The sequence below is a fragment of the Vanellus vanellus genome, assembly GCF_965231255.1.
Source record: "Vanellus vanellus genome assembly, chromosome: 5".
Classification (NCBI taxonomy): Eukaryota; Metazoa; Chordata; class Aves; order Charadriiformes; family Charadriidae; genus Vanellus; species Vanellus vanellus.
Window position 1 is genome coordinate 11,776,399 of NC_138910.1, and position 23,461 is coordinate 11,799,859.

A 23,461-nucleotide genomic window follows, 5' to 3' on the forward strand; every position below is an offset into this window, starting at 1 on the left:
CTCCAATTACAGGTTGGGTATTGGCTTGGAAATGAGCGCAGCAAGCATCCCCTGCGGCTTCGCATCCCCTCGTCCAAATGGTGACAAGAAGCAGCTTGTTTCGTGGGACAGGAGGTGGCTCACAGCGGGCATCCAGACGGCCACGGCTGTGTGGTGTGCTCGGTGAGGTGGGCATCGCAGCCATGGCTCGGGCTGACAGCAAAGGCACTCGAGGGGCTCTGCTCCACTGCAGCTCTTGTCTCCATGCGCCTTGAGATGCTCAGACTCCCAGGATGAAATGCAGACTGTCCTACCTACGTATCTCTTTTTTCTTGGTGAGTTCCCACTGAAACTATTGCGGATGGATAGAAGATGCCGCTCCCAAAATTGCCCCCTCTGGTGTAGCAGAGCAACCCCAGAGCAACCCCAGCAACCCCAAAGGAGACACACAAGGCAAGGAGGAGTATACGTCCCATGGGGGTTTCTCCGAGACAGCTTTCTTACAGAAAGTGCTGGGAAGCCAAGGACAGATGTGCAAGGCTTAACCTTCAACATCAGAGCTTTGGGGCAGAGGCTGAGTGGTGCCTTTAGCTTGCTGCCTCTGTATCATCCAGAGCCCTGTTTTGAGATGCCATGTGCGTGACAGGCAGGACACGTCCCACAGCCTGCTGGATCTCCGAGCTGCAAAGTGGGAAAAGTCCTCCTCCCCAAATATACGGCTTTTCTCATTTTCTTGAGAGGCTTCGGACTCTGTCACCCTACATCGCAATTTCCCTAGCCAGGCTCCCATTCTGCCCACTCAGCAAGTGCAGCACGCATTGGGCTATTCCAGCCCAGAGATTGCGTTTTGGTTATGAGGAAGATGGACAAAACTGGGATCTTACCATTTCAGGTGACACAGCTGTGATTTGGACTCACTTTGACTTTTTATGGGCTTTGAAGAGCATCTGAGGCTGCAGTGCCAGCCAAGCCTCGGGGTGTAACGTAGGGCACAGATGGTTGCTGCTGGTTTTCATGTGATCAATGTGCAGGGGAATCCTCACACAGCCCTGGCTGGTACCACAGGCTGGAAACACCAATTCCCACAGCAGATCTCACTGGAACGGCTCATGGCAGCTGTCAGTAGATGCTCTGCTCCAGGCAGTGTCAGGCTGGATGGCAGACCTGAGGCCGAAGCTACAGCTACTTCATCAAGTCCTGCTGCTGCTGCTGCTGCTGCTGGCAGTCAGGGTTAGTGATTGAGATGAGAAGTTGGCTACTGAGTAACAACTTAAGTCCTTGCTTTGGGTCCAGATTGGGAACATGTTTATATTCTGGAGATGCACACAGCCATCTGTGGGCTTTTGGAGATCATGTAAAACATCTAATGCCTGTTGATGTCCCTGGGAGAAGTCATGTTTGAGTCCGTGAGACACAGCAGATGGTAGAAATGCAGAGGAAACTTGTGCAAAGAGGGGCTGAGATTGCTGCTGTTACACATCAGCACGGTAGGGAGCAAGTGGAGGGAGGGAAGAGCTAGCTAAGCTAATGCTGGCTTGGGAACCAACATTTATTTCATAAATGTGTTTACTCATTTTCTAATGAAATAAAATTATTCTGGATGATGCGAGAGGTGGGAGTTTGGAGCAGCCTTCCAGCAGGAGCAAGAGAGCAGATCCAAACACTTTTAGGATGGAGCAGGGGCTCCAGCCACGTTTGCTCACAGAAAATGGACCTGCAAATGCACAAACTACTTCTCCATCTTGTTTCTCATATTCTGGTAGACATTAACGTCAGATATATCGAAATGTCCATCACCTTGGGATGCTTCAGCTCCTGGATGGTCAGTGTAATCCACACTGTATGTCGATGTCTTCTGTCCCAGTGTCTCGTGGTGGGTGGATGGGTTACACCAACCCTCTTGTTTGCCCTGCAGTTCTCAGCCAGCTTCATGCCAGCTCTCTGAGGGTGGTGGGATTTGAGGTCAGGTGTCCAGCAAGCACCGGCTGGGCAGAGAGAGGGGAAGAGGTGCGAGGCTTTCCCTGCTCCCATCACACCCCCGGGATGGGGCACATGGACTGTGCTGGCCATCAGCTCTGGAGACCTACACACTCCTCCCATGGACTCCACACTGCGCATATCTCCATCAGTTATTTAAGGCTTTCTTTTTGCTCCTTTAATGATTTATTTCCCCTAACACACACAAAAAAAAGCATGAGGGTGGTGAATTGCATGAAACTTGCGCACAAAGGTGGGTTTCGGCATTTGGCCCCACAGGCCAATCTAATTTCCACTGGTGTGAATCCAAAAATAAATTTCATGTCTGTGTTTTGATTATACAAAATTTTCTCTAGTGTAAATGAGATCAGAGTTTGGCCTCGGTGTTACTGCAATGAGCCGAACCTGCACGGCCAGCGCTCATGGAATTTTAATTTTTTTCTTGTTTTTCCTTTCAGTCATTGAAAGCAGCCATCAGACGAGAAGAAGTTTAGACACGGACATAAGGACTTCTGGTGCTCTCGTGGATGGTGTGGAACTGGTGACGGTGTTGACCAGGAGCGGGGAGCAGGCATCGCTGCCTGCCAGGCACAGTGCGCTGCCAGCAGCGAGTGGGGTCACGGGGCACGTTGGTCCCCCCACTGGCGGTGGGGATGTCACCTCGCCAGGAGCAGGACCTCCAGGCACCCTATCTGCTGGGACAGCGACTCACCTGCCCACCCACAGCCATCCTCCCGGTGAGTTTCATCGATGTGAGACTCCCCATTTGCCTTACCCGCCCCATGGACCAAGCGTAGCCGGTGGGTTAGGAAGTACTCCCGCCCTGCTGCTAGAAATTGAGACTTTTGGAAGAAATCCAATGCCAAGAAAGCTGTTTGGTTTTTTTTTAATGTTACAATGAAGGTGATTCTCAAGGGCTTCTGCTGTTGTTATTCACCACCCAGCTGCACCCCAGAGAGTCCTGCCCATCCACGGAGCTCGCAGGCTGCGCGCAGAGCGGAGATCCCTGGCATCTCCACGCCTCCTCCCGGGAGGAGCTGAACCCCATCGCGAACCCAACCTAGATTATAAGTGCCCAAGTGAAAAATGTCTGACCAGCTGCATCATGATTTGTAGCTGAGGTCCTCACATGGAGATTGTGCAAATGACCCCTTCATAATCTTCACCGTGTTTGGTGGGACTGTGGTCATGAGTGAACCAATGTACTTTTTTAAGCATGCGCTAAACCAAAGCCTGTTTCCTACACCAGCAGGACAAGGCTGTGCCGATTGCCCTGTCCCCGCTTCGGTTGTTTTCTTAATATCTCCAGATGAAATCAGTGTCTTGCTGAGATATATAGAGTTTTTCTTTAATTTTTTAATTCTTCAATTCTTTTCCTGCTTAGGGTCTAAAGTATGGAGCTGGCATGCCCAGGCTGCCAGCTGCTCGCTGTCCTGGCACAAGCTATTTATGGCCTTGTGCATTTTTAATATTTAAAAAAAAAAAAAAAAAAAAGTGTTTTTTCTTGCCATGCACAAATGAAGACAAATTTTGAAATACCATTATGTTTTGGTGACAGAAACCCTCTGTTGCCATCAGTCCCTCTTGCAGCGTGCTCTATGTTAAACAGAGGAAACCCAGGGGATGCAGCTGTGACTCTGTCTATTGAGTGTGGTAGGACTGGGTACCGCTGCGGGGGATGCTGCTGCCGCCCCAGCCGCGTCACGTTAACTTGTCCACGGAGAACATGACCCTCTCTGTGTTGCTTTCCAGCCGCCGGAAGCCATCACCATGCTGCAGGCAGCCAGGAGAGAGGCAAGAGGGTTCTGGCTTCTCCCAGCACCTCTGCAGCTGCCGAGAGGACACCGCCAGTTTTGGCAGCTGTCAGCACCGATTCGGCTGAGAGGACGCTGGGTGGGCACCACGAGGCCTGGGACATGGTGGGGTTTGACAACACGACAAAGATGGTGCTGCTGCCTTCATCTGCAGAGACTCATCGCCCAGGTGAGACATCCCAGATCAGCCTGGGAGCAAGGTGGATGCTCTTGCCCAGAGAATCTGGGCACCAGTTGCATTGCTAGGGCTTTGTGCGCTGGATCCCACCCTCCATCCCTACCATGCGCTCAGGGCAGTTTTCTGGCTTGCTTCATGCACGAGGGTGGAGAGAAGGATCTGTATGGCTTCTGGCCTTGAAAATTATGAACTACTCGGTGCAGCTCCCAAACACGAAGTTGCTGTAGGCAGAGTACAGGCAAGGGGACCGCAGGCAGCGGGGGGAGGTGGAAGGTGACAGCGGAGGATGCTGGGTGGGCAGCTCAGCCCGTCTCTGTCCTCTCATTTGCTTTCCCCCGTTGCCTTACAGGCACTGGCGGCCCCTCTCAACCGGCGAGCGGCTGGGTGGGCACAGAGCCGCCTGGCAGCCCTCCCACGGGCACCGCAGCCACTTCACCCAGCCCCTCACGGACAGGCGGGGGAACGCTGCCGCCTCTCCCTAGCACCACCTTCCCCGGCTCTTCGGGACAGCCCCAGTCCTCCCCTCTAGCTTCCAGTACCCAGACTGGTGCAAACCACATCATGCTACGTCCCAGGGATGTCACGGGAGACTCCATAAGCCCTTCACTCACAGCATCGCCTGCTATGGACAGCACTTTTGGAGGTGAGCTTTACTGGCCCTCAGATTTTTTTATAGCTTTAAAAAGCCTTTATACAGCTTTTGCTTACTTGAAAAAGAGAAGATGCTGTGTTTTGCATGTGCTGTGTTTGCTGTTATTTGGGTGGTTGGCTGAAATTCCCCGCTGAAAGCGGGAAAAAGCAATGGAAAAAATCACTTTGTCCAAAACCCCCCAGTATTTTCTACTTTACAAAAAAAAAAAAAGTCTTTGGACCTTATTGCTGTGTTTTCTGCAGGACGGGCATCATATCTCGGCTGGTTCAGTGCCAGCTGCAGAGCAGAGGTGAGCTGTGGGTCCCACCCGAGTGGTGCTGTAGTGGGGCGTGAGGTTGGTAACCCACGCTCACAGCCACGCCGGGTTGGTTTGCTGTCGGCTAGACAGGGTGAGATGCCTGTGCTCCAACAACCTGTACAGCACAACAAACCCAAAATCCCGGGGCTCTGCAGCTTCCCCTCGCTTGCTTTGCAAGCAGCTGATTTCTGGAGCTGTCAATCACGGAGACTTTGCCCTACTCCACATGAACTTACTGAAAAGCTCAGTGTTGCTGAACCCTGTGCCCAGGGCTTGCCAGGAGCAAAAACATCTCTAGGGTTCTCACATTGACCCTTCCCTTCCCTCTGTCACAGCTGCTGGGAGCGGCATCAGGGCTGCAGAAAACCCGAGGTCCCGGTTTTCCTCGTCAGTGGTCCCGGGGCTGGGAGGTTTCCCTGAGCCCTCCACAGAGCGTCGGCTCGCCCTTTCTCGCCCGGCTTCGGAAAGCACTGCCATGGGTGAGCTCAGTTAGTCAACAATTTGTTGTTTTACCCTATTTTGTGCTTCCTTTAGCATTTTTTCCCTGTGTTCCGTTAAGCTCTGGGATGCGTAGTGAGTTGTGGGCTCATATGGGAACGAGAGTGTGCTCAGGTTTCCCCCTTTTGCTGTTTGATACCGTGTTCAAGCTACAAAAAAATACCAAGAGAGCCTGGGCTGGTTTCCACCAGTCTTAGAGCAAAGGTGGGATTTAAAAGGCGAGTCTCCGCAGTCCTTGTCCCGGGGGGTTTCCCACTGGCCGAGCAGCCCCGGCTCTCGTGTAGCTGTGCTGTCCTGGCAGCGAGCCCCAGTTTTTGTGCAAGGTCTTCCTGCAGCGAGGGGATTCATGCCTTTCCAAAAGAGCACTTTATCCAGATTGAAAACTTCCTATGCTTAATATCCGTATGTGCGCTGTAAGCATCTGGGAAGAAAATGGATCATCTGTTTATAATTTCGTACATCTAAATGCAGGGTTTTTTTTATTGTGCCGTAGCCGTTGGAAGGAGCTTCCAGCCATCCAACATCTCGACCATGGAGAGGAGAGTTTCTGATTTCCCTACCACCAGCACCTCCGATTCCACAACAGGCACCAAGGGTGGAGGGAGGACGTTAAGGTCTCTGCCAGCCAGCACCAGGCTGGCCGACACAGCAGAGATTTCCACCACTGGTACCAAAATCGCCAGCTCCTCAGACCGGACCCAGTCCCCTGGGATGTCTTTGGGAGCCCAGGGTGGTGGTGGCAGAGGTGCCACTGACCCGTTGCTCACAGGCTCGCCGCCTGCTTCGGAAAGCGCTTCCACGAGTGAGTTTTGATAGCTAGCTGTGTACCTCAGAACATTATTTAAAGACTCTATAAACCAAAGACATCCTTTTTATTTTAAAGAAAGGAGGAATAATATTGTATTTGGCACATTCTGTACGTTTAAAAACATTTCACAGAAATGAAAGTATGGATAAATATTATTCTTGTTGGAAGAGGAGGATAGATTTTCCTTGAAAACTTTCAGTTGAATTTTGCAAGCAATAACTTCAGGAGTTCCTATATAGAGACCATTTTTTTTACTTGTCTTAACGATTTTCCAATATTGAATATTTCCGTATTGAATATTCACACGTACGTTGTCTACATCTACTGATAGCGGGATGAAACCTACCCAGCTGTTTTCACTTACGTGTATGCCGTTTTATATTTCCTTTCTCCTTTTTTTAGTCTTTAGCAGCAATTACGAACCCAAGAGCATCCCAGCTGCAGAAGAGGCCACGCTGCACTCGGACGCCCGTGGTGCTGACATGCCCAAGGTGGCAGCGGGGGCACCGGGGTCCCCCGCAAACGGCCGCGCACCTGGGGTGACAAGGGGCTCTGCCACCAGCACCGACCCCGCCAGCTCTTTGGGAGGCACCTTCTCCTCCTCGGGGGTCGGGACACACCATCCTAACAGCTCACGGGAAGCCACAGATCTCCCAGCGCCTCCGGGGGAACCTTTCCTCACAAGCTCCCTCTCTGCCTCCGAAAGTACTTTCAGAGGTAAATCTGTTAGTCTGACTGTTGGCTGCTTTGGGGCTGAGCGAGGTTTCGCATCCCCAAGCTGTTTTTATTTAGATACGGCCATCAGTCGCTATCGGATACATGGATATTTTTATTACTGGCTGCATCGGGCTGGAAGCAGGGATGGTGAAGAGGGTGGGAGTGGATCTTGGCTTTTGGGCGAAAAAATGAAACACGTCAATATCCTCACTGCTAATGAAACTCCTGTGCTGGGGAAGGCAGCCATCAGTTAGAAATACGTGCATGCACTTTTTCCCTGCTGGAGATGCTTTTAGTGGTGATTTGCAGCCATTGCCCGGCACTGCGTCTGCCGTGTGGGCTGGTCTGTAAGAGAGGCGGCGTTTTGGGAGTCCCCACGGCCATGACAGCGCTGACTCACCCCATGCCCTTGGAGTGGTCCCAAGTGAGCTCTGCCCCACCATTCACCATGAATTCACAATTAAGCCCATCGCCGTGGGAGTCGTAGTGCAGCTCCTGCTCCTGCTGAGCTGGCGAGGTATTGGCATCCCCAGCGCTGCGGTTTGGGAGAGCCCTGGGGCAGCACAGCTGCTAAATGTGGGGTGAATCAGGCTGGGTGGAACGCCAGGCTGGGGTGCTGGGGTGTTGCTGAGCATCTTATGGGTGAGGCTGTGTCCAGCCCTGTGTGGCCCTGGGTAACCGGTGCTCGGCCCCATGGCTGTGCCGTTACCCCGGCACTGAGACAGCAGCGTGGCTCTCTGCGCTGTTACTAGAAGACCTAAACCAGGTCTTTTTTAGCTCATCCTCTAGATTTGCTTTGAAGTTAAAGGTATATACTCCTGATTTAAACAGGCTCAAAGGCAGCTTCAATGCATAAATTGGGTATTGGGCACAGCCTGCGGTTAAAAAAACATGGGTTTAAGTTGAGATTTTCATGGCTTTTTGTAAGTCACATGTGCTTGAATGTAAGGGATTCACCTCTTCCCAGAACAGCGCCTTTTTCAGGTTGAGAACTTGGTCTATTCAATATCTCAACAGTGTACAAGCGTAGACTGTACAAACAGTCCCTCAAATGTATAGCTGTATCAAACAAATCAAACCTGGTTTTATTGTATCTTAGGTGTCAGAAGCAGCCACCGACCAGTTAACAGCTCAACGACAGAGAAAAAAACCCTTGCTTCCTCTCCCACCAGCGCTTTCATTTCAGCCACGGCCACCGGCAGCGGTGGGAGGCCCCCGAGGTCTGCCACGAGCAGCAGCCGACGGGCAGCAGAAGTCTCCACATCCAGTAGTGGCATGTACAGGACCTTGGGCACGATCCGATTCTCGTCCGCATCTTCTGTGAGAGAGACCTACGGAGTTGGTGGGTCCACAGATATCACGGATTTCACCGAGCAGGTGGCAGACCCTTTGCTAACAGGCTCTCGCTCTGCTTCGGAAGGTCCTTCCCCAGGTGAGCTCAAGTTGGAAGTGAAATACCGTTTTTCTTGCAAGTAAAAGTTACTGTAGCTTACACTTGCCTGACTCTTTTCTGCTATGTAGAATATATTGTTTGGAAGGAGGTAGTGTGATTTGGTGTCTGAAATATTTCAGCTCTTGCTTGACCAAAAAATGTGGTTTGGGTTTTTGACAGAAAGGGCACATATGTGGAAAGTTTCATTATGCCAAGAAAAATAATTAAGTTTCAAATCCTGATTCTTTTTTTTACTATCTCCAGTTGCTATCTCCATTTTATAGGCAAGAGAACTAAGCGAGGATTAGGTCGTGATCCCTGCAGTCCCAGGGACTGGACTTCAGTTTCTGCCCTCCGTCCTACCCCTTGGACCATGCTGCTTCCCAGGAATTGAACCAGTTCAACAAATTTAAGGCAACTTTGAATGTGGTTTCTGAGGTCCTTCATGCCGCTGTTTGGTCCTAGACCCCGCTGTGGTGGTGAAGGGGTCTGATACCCCTTATCCCATTTCTTCAGACTTCTTCTCTAAGACCTTCACACTGCTCAGTGTTGTGCCGTGTCTGAACTGATTTCCAGGCTTTTCTGGGCTGTTATGGTATTTGTTTGTTCTAGCAGCATGGAGTGCGCTCAGGCACATAATGGTGAAATCAAGTGCACGGCGTAGCAGTTCAACAGTTTTTATATAATAGCACTTTCCTCAGCATCAAACCACATTTTATAGAAGAAAAAACTCTGTAAGGAGGTTTCATGTCTTTGGAAATTTCCTATTTTCTCTGGATTGACATCTTCTCATATTTTCTACTTGTGCGTGTATTTGTTGCCGCTGGGTGTTACTGGAAGAAAGCTCGCCTGTTTATTTGTAGTTTCACGTGTGTAAAAATGTAAATTGTTTCTTTCTCACATCTTAGCTACTGGAAGAAGCCATGTGTCATTCAGCCTCCTGTCAACAGAGAGAAGAACCAGCTTCCCTACCACCACTTCCTCCGTTTCCACAACAGGCACCAAGGGTGGAGGGAGGACGTTAAGGTCTCTGCCAGCCAGCACCAGAATGGCCCAAACAACAGAGATGTCCACCACTGGTACCGAAACCATCAGGTCTCCAGACCATACCCGGTCCTCTTTGGGAGCCCAGGGTGCTGGTGGCAGAGGTGCCACTGTGTCATCCACGGACCCATTGCTTACAGGATCGCCATCTGCTTCAGAAAGTGCTTTCCCAGGTGAGCTCTGACCGTCCCCATGGGGCTTCTTCCCATAGACCTCAAACATCTGCTCTGTATAGAGGAGTGAGGGCATGCTAGAAGGTGCTGGACAATGGCATTGGGCGTTATGGAGGAAAATTTCTACTTCCAGAGCAAAATGCCTTAGCTGTTTTTTGCATTTAATCACCAGAAAAAAAACCAACAGCCTTAGTGCAAGAGCAGTCTGGCCCCAAGATTTGGTGTGTTTTCTGAGGCAGCACAATTTCAAGACCTCCCCGTTGGCCGTGTTTATACAAGCAGGAGGCAACACCGCTCATTCCTGACTCCCACCCTGGGGTGCAAATGCAGTATTTATTGATCCCATACAAGCCTGCCGTGCCTTGTTTGGAGTATCAGGGAGTTAGGTGCTGCTGTAACCCCACCATGCTTACCACGGGCGCTGTGGTGGGGGCGTGAGGGCATGATGCCCCTGGCTGGACTGCTGCGCCAGGAGCAGCGCTGAAGGGAAGCAAACCCAACAGTGCTCCCATGGCTTGTTCCTAGTGCCCTCTTCAGGGTGTTCTCCTGCGAGCAGCACTTCCTTGCACAGGAAAGGGTTGTGCCTTTGCAGTTTTCTCCAGGTTTAGATCTTCTGCCATGTTATATCTGTGCCGTCAGCCTAAGGGTGGTGATGGAAGAGAGTGCGTCCAACTGCTTATAGCTGATATTGCTGATATTGCTTTGCTCTTTCTCAGCAGAAGGGACCTCAGCTACAGGAGGACACCTGCCCAGTGCTTCTGTCACCAGTACACCCAGCTCAGTGACAGCCACCAGTGGTGGGGAAAGGAGCACAGAGCCCGTGTCAGACACCCACGCAACATCCAGTGTGGCAGGGAGCTCTGCTCCCGCTTCGCCCCGCACCAGCTCCTTGGACGTGGTCCTTCTGCCATCCTCATTGGCAACAGAGCCTGGGAAGCAGAGCGATGTTTCGCAGAGCGGTGCTGGACTCAGTGAGCTTCCAACAAAGACACTGCCTGCATTTCCTCCCAGTGTTTCAGTGCCTTCACCTTCACCAAGTGCTTCAGGTGGGTCTTGTGGTTTCCTGGTTTGCCTTGGAGGGCATCCCTTCTCCTCGCCTCCTCCTGAGCTCCCACCCTCCCTTTTCTAGCTTTAAATCAGATTTGCCTTTTTAGCACTCCAGGTTTATAGCGAAGGGTGTCTGAGCACGGCTGGTGAGTTATCTGCCTCACGGCACCCTCTTGCCTTGGGGCGGTGCTTCTCATGTCAGGAACTAGATGGCCAGGCAGCTCTTCTGGGCCACATCTGAAGGCTGCCATGGAGCTTTGACCTCAGCCCTCAAACCGAGGGAGTCTGGCACAAGATGTGGTGAGGAATTGGTAGACCTTTCAGCCTTCTTTATATCCCAGTTATCATGTGTTTCAGCCTCAGCTCTACTGCTAGGGTCCCACCAGAACTGTTTTGAAACCCACTGGTCTTCTCAAGGGAAATTTCTGCAGAACGTCCAAGACCAGGTCCTACCTCCCTATCACCGTTCTCCTTCAGAAACGCCATGCACCCCAATCTGGTTTATTTTTCTGCTGTAAAGGGGAAAAGTACAGATCACCTGGGAGCACCACTTAGCAAATAAGTGATGTTGGTAACTGAGCACCACCTCCACTGTGGGAGTTGAAATATTCAGATTTTAGTCCCTGTAGAGGCCTCAAAGGTATTATTAATATGCAATATATATATATGTATATCTCTGCTTTGCAATTCCAGAGAGAGGAACAAGAGTTTCTGGTGTTCCCACTGAGACCACATACATCTCGACCGCATTCTCCAGCAGCGGGGAGGGGACATCTCAGGCTGCAGCTAACAGTGGCACATGGAGCACAGCGGCGTCAAGCCCTACGTCTCACCCGGACATGGCCGGGGAGCCCCTCACTGGCCCCCTCCCATCCTCCACAGCATGGCCTGGAGCGGGACACGTCTCATCTGTCCAAGCAGGGTACTCAGAGCCCAAGGTCACCCTTTCATCCAGGGTCTCCACCTACTTCTCAGCCACCGGTGAACCTTCCAGTGAGTTTTTCTGAACTCCGGGATGGTATTTGAATTAGGAAAAACCTCACTGCCTCTCCGTCCCGCTCTTCCATGGGGTTGATATGACCACAAACACGTGTCAGAGCTGTTGCAGGTGGTGTGGGCAGAATTTATAAGCAGTGGTGATTCTGCTCCTTGATGTGTATCTGCAGCTGTTGGTGCTTAACAAAAAAGTCTCAGGAATGAGATGTGTAGCTTCTTGCTGTAGGACACATCTACTACCTGCCTGGGTTGGGGCAATAATTATAAATAACATAAATATGCTGTTATGACTAACGGTACCAGTTGTCCCTTTGTATTTGGACAGTCCTGTTTCTTTGGAGTACACTTTGTTAAATTCACATTTAGGGTGATAGATATGTGAGATCTACTTAATCTGTGTTTAATCTGTTTATCTGTGCAATTTTATTAAACTGCATTTCAAAATAGAATTATTGTAGAAACCGCAAGTACTGTCTGCTCTGAGATGATAAAATGAGATGCCTGCTTTTTCGATCCTGTTCCAGCCGTGGGCAGCAGCCATAGCTCACTAAGCAGCTCGAGTGCCGAGGAAAGGCTGTCCAGCCCCATCACTGATCCTGCGTACAGTTCATCTGTGTCTGCTGACGGTAGAGAAAGGACGCCGCACTCGGTGACAGACGGGGCGCTGGCTGGTGGCTCTGAAAGCTCTGCTTCCTATGCCAAAACCGTCAGCTCTCCAGGGCCGGCTCAGCCGACGTCGGTGGAGCAGAGTGGGACGGCCAACGCCTCAGCTGGCAGTGTGGGCTTCACAGACTTTGCAACAGAGACGCTCTTCACACGTTCTTCCAAGATGCCCACTTATTCTTCTTTCCAAAATGACCTTACAAGTAAGTTAGTGTCTCCCATCATACATTTTCGGGGGGAAAGTTCACATCGTCGTGCCTTTACCTGTGTTGTATACAGAGTTCTTGTTCATTGGTACATGCAATGCAACGTGTGGGTACGCTTGGGGGGGCGTTTTCGTCCAAGGACTCAAAGCAAGACCCCACCTGGCTGGGGAATCATTTCAGAAGTGAAACCATGAGCCTGAGCGGGGAAACTCTCCTGTTTTGATGGCTGCATTATTTTTTTACATCCTAACGGGTTTCTTGTGGGTGATGTTTTCAGAAGTGTTTCATGCTGACCCAAGTCATTTGTAGAATTAAATCAGATGTTCAGTACCCTTTTTTTAAAATTTATTTCTAGAGATTGCTGAATTTATCCGTACATCCTGAAATTCATATTATAAGATTGACTGGACCTTTTATGCTAAATAACCTGAATTTTTTGCAGACTGATGTGCTACTCATTTAGGATTTCCTGACTGCAAAGTTTTCAGTCAATGAGTTCATAAACTGCACATTAGCATATTGTAATCATTTCATCCTGGAGGGGCATGAAGTTCACTGTGTCTAAAACCAAAACGACTGAAGAAGATTGGGAATGGAGGATAAGAGGGAAAGGATATGAGTTTTATGAATTATGAGTGATAAAAAGAACAGAGGTTTTCCTGCTTAGCTTGCCACAAAATATTGTGGAACAGTAAGTGCTCAATCACATTAGAAAAGCAATACTGTAAGAAGAGTGTTTTAGAAACCTGCACCTTTCACAGGAACCTTGTGTCTGTCTGAGTTCACCATTTTAGAATGAATTAAGGAGCACAGACACAGAAGTCTCCTAATTTGATACCCACACTTGGATGACGCTCTAAATTTTTAGAATAGCATGGGCGAGTTCACAGACAAGAATGTTTTATGTATATAGCAAATGATTTTAATATGTCATCAAATACTTTAATATTACTCTGTCTTTCTAATATATTTTGTCCTTTTACTCCAGGCTTTTCAGGTAGCCATCAGCCAGTCAGTAGCGTTGATGCTGAGAAACGGACCTCAGTTTCTCATACGGATGGCACATACATTTCAACCACGTATACCAGAGGAGGAGAAAGGACCCTCCTGTCTATCTCGAACAGCAGCACCTCTGCAGACTCCTCAGAAAGTTCCACCTTTTTTTCTGAGATTTCCAACCCTTCTGATTTATCAAAGTCTTCTGTGGCACAGGACAGAAGGAACAATGTATCCAGTGATGGCAGTTTTGTTGAACCATCTACAGAGCCATTGCTGGTACGCTCGTCCAAACAGCTGACTTCTGCTTCTGCAGGCAGCGTACAAAATACAACTGTCTTCAGCACTGACTCTGAGTTGCTGACCACTGGCAGATCACCACTATCTTCATCAGCATTTCCAGGCTCTTCCTCGGTCTCATCTCTGCATCACTCGCTGTCATCAACACCACCACCAACTTATTTGTTTACATCATCAGAGTCATCTGAGCCACTCTCGTCCTCTGTGATGGCATCTTCACCCCCTCTGCAGGCTTTGTCGTCCTCCTTGCCCACTTCCTCATTGCTTTCCCCATCTTATTCATTAGCATCTTTATTGCCTCTGTTTTCATCACCATCAACTATCTCGCAGTCCAATGATAGTGGTCAAGCAAGCACTTCTGTAGCTACAACTGTGGTTAGGCGGGTACCCTCCACAGCCGCTGTGGCTGGGAGCTCACCCAGAGGGACCAACAAGCACACTGTCACGCACCAGCCCCAAAACAGCACCACCTTCACCTCCATGGGGTCTCCTCCTCTCCCCACAGCACCCATGGAACAGCTTGGTGGACGCATCATGTCTGTGTCTGCTTCCATGACGGTAATGGAGACCACCTCGCAGAGAGCCACCACTGCCCAAGGAGGCAGCTTTGGGAAGGCAACACTGCTGCCCACCACAGCTGATGATGCCCCACAGGCTAGGCCGACAGATGCACCCCTTAGTCCCTCACCAAGTGCAACAAATCACAGTGTTATCATCCCTGCGGTGGCACTGACGACAGTGAAACCTCCTGTGCTGACAACACCAGCCACTCACCAGCCAACCCCAGGTGATGCTAGCACCACGAAAGCCCACAGAGCTCAAACACCTGCTGCCACTAAGCATGTGTATACCACTGGTGAAAGCACAGAAGCTGTGGATCCCACCACTGCAAGACCTGGTAAAGTCACTGAAGAAAACATCCCTGTTACGAGTCCTTCTGAAGCCCCTCCAACCAGCAAGACCACTGTGAGCATTGCAACTACTTTGGCTGCTACCAAACCAACCACTGTTCCTCTGTCAAGTAGCACAACCGGGCTGAGGACGTTGTCTCCGGCAACAGGTAATATGTCTAATGGTGTCCATCAGTGGTGAGGCTAGGGCCACAGGGGCCAGCAATGCCTGGGTCCCCCTTTAAGGGTCTTCGAAGGGTTGTGTATGTATGTATGTCAAGTCTGTTGTCAACAGGGTTTGACAATAAGAACTCTGTCTCTATGTTGGTAATTTTAAGCTAAGGGTTTAGCAATGAAGCTGAACTGCTGGAAAAGGGTGAGCGTTTTGCTGAACATTTCTGATAGAAATGTTAAGCTTAAAATTGAGAATTTCAAGAAAATAAAGCTGACTGGCCTTCCAGATAAGTGTAGGATGCACTTTATATTTGTCAATCAGTCAACAATATTGATTGATATTGATCAGTATCTATCTAATTCATGAGAAAAGGTGGTTGGCCAGCACTTGGTATTTGTGTTGGAACTTCTCTCTTATTACAACCTATGGTCGTTTTCTCCCCACCTCACTAAATAATCTCCTGCTCAAGGGCTGCTTCTCCTGTACCATACGTATGAGTAAGGCTATATACCGTAGTCTGACTCAGTGCATTGTTACAATCATTTGTTATTGCTGCCAGGCTCCTTATCTTCTCAAGTAAATACGTTGAGCGAAGCTTTATACGAATGGTAATCGATTCTGTGTGTAAAGTTCAGGAGCCTGGCCCTCGTGCCACTGTAGGATATTGTGTGTGCTAATTGCATTAATCACAGTGAAATACTGGCAATAGTATATATTCCATCCAATAATTAGGTATTTAGAGATTATTTCTCAGGCTGATTGGTTTTAACTATAGCTATGGCTTCATGCAAAACAAATCACTGTAAGGAAATGGATTTTTTTAATCCAAAACAAATGTAATATATCCTTTTTACCGACCGATTCACACTTTTGACAAGTTACTCTTTGCTTTAATACTGAGTTTTGCCATATAACAGGATGAAAAAGATCCTTCTGCTGACTGAGATGTGGTGCTTTGTCCGTTGGCACTCACTGCCATGAGAGAAGAAGCTGCCGTGGTCCCCACTGTACAAAGCTCAAACTGAGGGACGGCAAAGTGAAAGCCAATGTTTTAAAATACACCCACTCATTTCTGGCTGCTTAGACACCAAATCTCCTTCTTGGTCATGCTGAGGTGGTCGTGCCAGGCTAGTTGAGACATGGAGATCGCATCAAATGGTGTGTCCCAGGTCAACTTGGGACTGTCTGGTCTGCAGGGCCTGTGTGATGCCACAGGGCATCGCGGCGCTGTCAGACGTACACACACGGGTTTGGCTCTCGTGCTTTGTTCTTTAACCACAAAGCCCATCCTTCCTGCATCTGCTGCAGCGCTCAGCAGCAGTTGCAAAATAGGTGCAAGTGGTGTGTAAGCTGTCTTGTAGCGTCTTGTCACCAACAAGTCCACAGTCCTGCCTACGGTCTGCCTTTGCATGTGTGTGTGACGTGCATTTGTGCTCATGTGAGTCATACGCGCAGCAAGAAGAGCTTTTTTTGACCAGGAGGTGGTTTTTTTCAGAGGGAGGTATTGGATATCTCCTCCAGAACTTGCATTAGTTGTCTAATCTGTGAAGCACCTGAGACTACTGTCATTAATCCCCCAAAACACCATATTTCACAGTTGGCGTCTTCTCCCTAAGCCCTTGCTCACGCAGTGGGAAGTGCATTACAAGGCAGATGTTGCTGCTGTCACTCTGTCCCAACCTGGCACGGAGGAGGCTGCAGCCCTGGTAATGGAGGTGATGGCAGCCCAGGCTGCCTCCACCACTGCTAGGTAATCTACAGACTGCATCAGTGTTCAAGCACAAACTTTGGTTCACGGAACCAGGGCTTGGATGAAAAGGACAGGACTTTGGTGAAGGAGCCCGTGCTCCTTTGTCTAGCTCTGGCTGCAAAGGTCCCTTCTTTGGTCTCTCCATCCAAGAGATGTAGGGTTGTTTGTCTTTGGAAAGCACCTAGAGATCTGCAGATGAGCAATGCTGTAGACAAGGTGGGTGGTGTTAATATTAACAGGGATCAACACTGGATCCCAAGAGATTTTGAATAAATATTCAGGAGAAAGTGTTTTTTATTTATTCTTTCAGCTCCAACAGAATAATTAAGAAACGGATAAATAGTAAGTGCAAATGATGCAATGAAGCGTGTGATAATGCTCAGGGGGTCACCGAAGAGGAGCCAAAATGATCTGTTTTAGCCCAACAGTTGATGATTTTTGTGATTCTGTAACTATAGTCTGTTATTTTTCTGCTTTTGTAGATGAGGATAAATGTCTTTCCAACCCTTGCCCTGCGCTGGCCACCTGCAACAACACCCATGGCTCCTATATCTGTCAGTGTCCTCTTGGATACGAGCTGGAAAAAGGAAAGTGCAATTTAGGTAAGAAAAAAGTGAAAAACCAGGGGAGAAAAAAGATGGAAATAATTATCTGTAATCTTCTAAAACGAATTAACCTAGGTGCAGACTAGTTCAGGAACTTAATGTTCCTCTCAACCATCACTTTTGACAAGAGCCTTTTAGTGTTTATACAAGTGCAGTGTCTAACGCCTGGCGTGTTGGGGTGCCCTGGGAAGCGGGCGCAGTGATAGCTGAGGGCTTCTTAAAAACACAGCAACAGAGCGGTGGGCTCAGGCTTGTTAGTGAGGACAGATGTGCCCCTTCTGTTCCTCATGTGTTTTACAACCCCCCCTAAAAGCGTTCAGTAGCGTATCGTAGCTCCCAGTCCTGCAGACCCGGGCGGTGACGCTTGGCTTGGGAGAAGTGAGTGGGGCTATTGTGTAACCTGGCTTCAGTGGGATCAGCCTCATGCGGAAAATTAAGCAGCCGTGAAAGTCTTTGTAAGATCAAGGTCTTGTTTCATACCTTAAGCATTTTTCATGCAGCACAGTTACTAGTTGGAACTCAGGTTTCGACCCCCTCCTTTCTATTAGAAGACTCTTAATCTCAAGGATTTACAATGTCCCATTGTAAAGGGGAATTTGTTTTGCTAGAGTTTCTTCTGACCCTTAATCAGCGAGGATTAGAGGCATGGAAATTTTGCTAAGGAAACATGGATGAGGTGTCCCTGAAGGGTGTTTTGAAACATTTCTTCGAGTTGGAGTGTGTCAGCTTCTAATTTAGAGTGTTTTGATTATGCCTTGAACTGGGATATGGGCAGATTATATAAATACCGAGAAGGTGATTATTTTTACCTGGAGTTGTTACTTTAGAGCTGTCTGATATAAAATTTGTGGTGAAGACAGGCTCTGTGGATGGGAAAAAAATGGGAAAGAATTCGAGGCTTTATAATGTTATCTGCAACCATATTTGTTTTTCTGGAGGAACATGAAACTGGAGCTCTGAGTTCTCATTTCCACTGAGTATCTCATGACACTTAATACAAGATTTAGGGATATTATCTCTCTGAGTCTGGACAACTCTGATTATTGTGTTCTGCTGCCATGAATCAAATATGAATCTAAGCTCAGAAAAATGCATCTTTTGGACCTCTTTTCATATGTCATTGCTCATTCTGTCCAACAATTTGAAAAATGAAAATGTCCTTTCTAAAGTGCTTTGTTTTGACTTGCTGATTTGCTTTCCTTCCATGAGAGGGAGGGGTAAGAGATTTGACACGTTTACCCCAAATTATTATAAAGAGCTTTGGTACCTGAAACCATCTTTTTAATAAACTTACCCAGCTCTTTCTGTGTTCAGGGGTCTTTGTAAATTAGTCTGTGTTTCTATAGGAAATGTATGAACTCTGCAGTGAAATGCTGGCTGTTCAGCAGCATTGAGCTCTGGAATTTGACTGGGGCTGTGGGAACGTCACAACAACCCTTGGGAAAAATCCCAAGGGTAGGACTTTGCTTTATTGAGGCAGTGACTGTCAGATTTGAGTTTTCTATCTGCTGCGTGAAGGGGTTTTCCATGCAGACAGTCTCTCATGTAAGGCGGATGAAACTGCAGCTACACATGGCATGGAGACATGTGTTCCGACTAACTTGTCTTATTTTCCTTTTTAGTAAGAATATTTGTTGTCCAGGTCCCTCTGAAGCTTAATACTACATATGAGAAGCATGCAGAGCTCCTCCATGTCGAGGATGAAATCCTGGCGATGGTGAGTGGTGTTGCCAGGACCTTGGCAATGCTGATGGGACAGGTCTCCTTTGCTCCTCTTATGGTTGTCATGGGAAGCCACAAGACTCTGTAGCATGGATTTAGCCTTTTTAATCATTGAACCAGCCTGGTCTGGTGTAAGTAGGACTGGTGAGATGTATGCTTTTAAATCCCAGCACGCTTCTCTCCCCTGTCCTGCCCAGGATTTCAAGACAGCAGTGAAGAGATACAGCTCCTGTGGGTCTTAAGACAGCATATCAGCTCAAAAAATCCTGAAGCCCTTTTTGTGAAGTGGTGTGGTTGGGTTCATGCTTCCGTAGCCTCCATCCTTGCCTAGTGTCTTCTGCCTGCATTGCCTTTTCCAGACCTCAAAAGAGCATTAATGCTCCTCCAAGGTCAAGCATTAAAACAGTAACTCTGGGCTTCATCGTTCATCAGTAAATCTCTCAGGTCCTGGGGCGGGTTGGACAGCAGCTGGTGCCACCTTGCTGTTAGCCAAACCCCATGGGATGAAGCACAGCAGCAGCATCACTCAAACATACCTTCCCCTTGCTGGAGTTTCCCAGATGTACTGTTGCAACCACATGTTCCCTGATCTGTTCAGAGGAAGCCCTGGGTGTGCTGATGGCTTCCCAAAACACTGTGCGATCAGTTGCTCCAAAAAGACCCCTGGGCCGGTGATAGGTACATCTCTGTGCGTTATTTAGCCAGATCATGGCATGCATGTGTTCGTCCTGTTAGCAGTTCCTGGGCTGGCTGTAGTTCATCCCAACTCTTTTCGGAGTAGGTGATTTGGCGATGCTGCCAAAGGAGGGGGAAGCTGGGGCAAGTCGCCTTGATGCTGCCTGCACGGCTTGTGCTGGGGAACGAGAACAAACGATCGCATGGATCCAGGGAGAGGGAGGTTCCTTGGAAGATGAGCAGTCTCCAAAGGTGCCACTTTGAGCTTGGCCTCACCTGGGGCTCTTTCCCCACTAGCTTCTGGCTCATCCTCAGCCTTGGTGGTTATTGCACAGTGGGGCCTCAGGCAGGTCCTCATGTCAAAACCCTCAGGTCTTTATTCTTGTCCAAGGCTGTAAAATGGTGACTTCAGCTGTCCCTCGCTGGCAACAGGACGGTGCATCTTTCTTATCGAGCAGATGATCTGCTGGGATGCTCAGAGCCCCCTTGGCCTCAGCAGGCGGCTCTGGTGAATGCGGGAGATGGTGTCAGTGACGCAGGAGGGACGTCCCATGCTGCATCCCACCAGGCTGCTTCCCTCCATCCATCTCCATCACGGGGCACTAACAGCTGCTCTCTCCTTCCTTGCAGCTTGATGCATCGCTGTCGGGCTTGCCGGGGTACCACCACTCTTCAGTTAAGGCAACCGGGTAAGGCTAAGGCTACGACGGGAAGAGTGAGAAACTCGAGCGTTCGGGATGTTCAACTTGAGATCCATGTTCTCCATTTTGAGTCCAAGCTGGGCTTGATGCGATCATCCCAGCAGTAGTGCAGCGCATGGGGAATGCCTGACCACCTTACCCGGCTCTCCCGGTACCCTCCTCCTGGCCTGAGCAGCTTGGGGATGGGTTTGTGCACTGCCCAGGAGGGATTTATGGCTGGTTTCAAAGTGAGCTACCAGCATCCCTTCCAGCCCCGAATTTATCTTTCTGTGCATAAGTTTTTTGTGTCCTGTTTTTAGGGTCTGTTACAATGCATGGCTGTTTCAGTATGTATGCAATATTGTGTTTGTGATAAGCATTGTTTCTGTTAATAAGAGTCCTATGTATAGTGCGCATTAATAAGAATCCTATGTGGTAACAATGACATCAGACTGACCTGTGGTACTCAGGGCTGTTTTGTTTTGTTTTCTGTCAGGGAGGCAAATTTTGTGCATGTTTCAGTGCAATCCACGTTCTCTTTAGCATCCAACGTGACTTTCTACGACGTTGTCAGCACCGTGAAAAGCTACGTTCAAGCCTGCCAATCCGCCACCAAAGCCTGCCAGTTCATCTCCAACCTGAAACCACTCCACAGAGGTAAATAGCATCTGGAGGAACTGCGATGGGAAGGGAAAGGGATGTTTTATTTGGCTCCTTTTATAACAGAGGGAGAAAGATTTTGGTGTTTGGTAAAATCCCTCTGAATCTTTTTTGTCTTGTATAAATGGGAGTCATCTTAAGAGCTGTGCAGTACAAAAGGGATGCAGATATCGAGCCTTATCTTCGCCACATGTGTGAGAAATCTGCTCCTCTGTGAAAACATCGTGCAGCACAGGATTAGAGGCATTGTAGGGCAGCCTTTCATCTCCAGGATGTGACACTGGGCCCCAGCCAGATCAAAACCTCATAAGTCTTAATTCCACCCGTGCAGCCAGGAGCTGGGGAAACAGCGTGAAAGCCAAGACAAGTCCCCCCAGTAAACTTGATTAGAGCCCGTGAAGGCTACGTGGGTGTCATGGTTTAGCCCCAGCCAGAACCAAGACCACGCAGCCACTCGCGCGCTTCCCCGGGCTGGGATGTGGAAGAGAATCCAAAGAGTAAAAGTGAGGAAAGTCGTGGGTTGAGATAAAGACAGTTGAATAGGCAAAGCAAAAGCTGTGCATGCAAGCAAAGCAAAACAGGGAATTAATTCACCCCTTCCCATGGGCAGCAGGCGTTCAGCCATCTCCAGGAAAGCAGGACTCCATTACACGTAACAGTTACTTGGGAAGAACAAACACCATAACTCCGAACGACCGCCCCAGCCCTTCCTTCTTCTTCCCCCAGCTATGGAATATCCCTTTGGTCAGTTGGGGTCAGTTGTCCCAGCTGTGTTCCCTCCCAGCTTTTCATGTGCTCCCAGCCTGCTCACTGGTGGGGCAGTGTGAGGAGCAGAAAAGACCTTGAGCGCACCACCAGTGTGCTATCAACACCATTTCCCATCCCAAATCCACAACATAGCACTATATCAGCTGCTGGTAAGAAAGTCAACTTCATCCCAGCTGAAACCACGACAGCAGAGAGCTGCGCTTTCCTGACTGCCCAATTTCAGTGTTGCAGGGTGTAAAAATGGTTCACAATTAAGAGCTTTTGATTTCTGTCCCAAAACCTCTACCTGCCAAAGGGGAACATGGATACAGCGCAGAGACACGTGGAGAAGAACATCAGTGTTGTGCAGGACCTTCTCCAGGTGGACCCCATGTGGTGGTGGTGACCCTGTGCCTTGCACCTCCTGGTCCTCCCTTTATGAGGGTGTGATAGAGGAGATTTAGCCGTGAGAGGTACCGGCAGGATGCGGGGAGTGAGTACCCTTGAAAGACGGGCTCCTGCAAGGAGCTCTGCCACTTCGGAGTTAGAGGCTTCGAGGTTTGGCTTTGAGGATGAAGGGTGGCAGCGCTTAGCCTGGGTCTAGTGGGAAACCCCTTGGATTGTTTTGGCAAAGTAAACACGAAGATGAAAAATTTAGCGTGTGCTTTTATTTTAACGTGCCGTATTTTAAAGTTGCACTCCACCGTGGATTGAATTAAATTACTTTGGTAGACCCTCTCAGATTATATCTAGCCATTACCTCTGATTCAATGCTTGTGGTGAAGCCTATTTCTAACTTAAAATAAGCAGAATGAGAAACAAATGATGTTCTTGTGTAAGCACTTAAAAGAAAAGTTGTCAGATCAAAAAAAAAAAGGAAGATGGATCTAGGAGGGACAGGTTTATAAAAGGTGAGTGCCAAATGAGTGACATGTTTTCCATAAAATCCTGTTTCTTACAAGTATTTTTTCATTTGTTCATTCCACTTAGTCTGACTTTCCAGTAAAAAATGTAAATTCGGTGACACAGTTTCCATCATTTACCCACAGTTTTCCTGAATGTTCATCGTAACAAATCTGACTTTCTAAAGTAAAACACTGCTTCAAAGTAATGTAAATGAAAGGACAAATTATTTCTTTGAAAAATGAAAAAATCCAGTGCTTAATATTGAAATGGAAAAAAATTATTTTGGGCTGAGAAAAATGTTTTGCTTGATATAAACTTAAAAATTGATTTGTTGAACTGTCTCAGGGGGTGAATGTGTTTCAGCTTGAGCCAAACCAAATTTTTCTTTTTCATTTCCCCTTCTGCCTCTGAGCTGAAATATTTATCTTTCGCCCCCTCTATTTGCCTGTACAGACGACGGTAGATAGGCAAGAGATGGTGACATAGTGTAATGTTGACTGTCTCCTAATGGAAAAAACGTTATTAAAAAAAAAAAAAAAAAAAAAGGAAGGAGATTAAAGCAGCACGTGAGCTGAATGTGATGCCTGGGGAAAGCAAACGTGGATGATGGTGGGTTCAGAGAGAACCGTGCTGATGTTGGCTGCCTCTTCCAACAGTTAGCAGCTTGTGCAAGCAGAAAGACCCCGAATGCGACAAGGAAACTTCTGAATGCACCGACTTTGACGGGGTCGCGCTCTGCCAATGCAAAAGTGGGTACTTCAAATACAACAAGATGGACCACTCCTGCAGAGGTATTCCTTTTTTGTGTGGCGTATTTTGCCTGAATTTGGCTTAAACTTTTTGTTCCAGTGGAAATGAGCGTGTCTGTGTATC

The 23,461-nt window shown here is 48.6% G+C and overlaps 1 protein-coding gene across 1 annotated transcript in view; it reads left to right on the forward strand.

Annotated features, from left to right (window-relative positions):
* HEG1 (heart development protein with EGF like domains 1) overlaps positions 1-23,461 on the forward strand; it is a 57,164-nt gene that overhangs the window by 17,621 nt on the left and 16,082 nt on the right. The window contains exons 2-16 of the mRNA XM_082483227.1: positions 2,415-2,693; positions 3,709-3,939; positions 4,298-4,591; positions 6,607-6,921; positions 8,021-8,353; positions 9,262-9,570; positions 10,290-10,616; positions 11,311-11,610; positions 12,138-12,479; positions 13,471-14,838; positions 17,076-17,195; positions 18,821-18,915; positions 20,226-20,284; positions 20,772-20,932; positions 23,245-23,379. Of these exons, the coding sequence (XP_082339353.1) occupies positions 2,415-2,693; positions 3,709-3,939; positions 4,298-4,591; positions 6,607-6,921; positions 8,021-8,353; positions 9,262-9,570; positions 10,290-10,616; positions 11,311-11,610; positions 12,138-12,479; positions 13,471-14,838; positions 17,076-17,195; positions 18,821-18,915; positions 20,226-20,284; positions 20,772-20,932; positions 23,245-23,379 (4,668 nt within the window). The remainder of the gene's footprint in view (positions 1-2,414; positions 2,694-3,708; positions 3,940-4,297; positions 4,592-6,606; positions 6,922-8,020; positions 8,354-9,261; positions 9,571-10,289; positions 10,617-11,310; positions 11,611-12,137; positions 12,480-13,470; positions 14,839-17,075; positions 17,196-18,820; positions 18,916-20,225; positions 20,285-20,771; positions 20,933-23,244; positions 23,380-23,461) is intronic.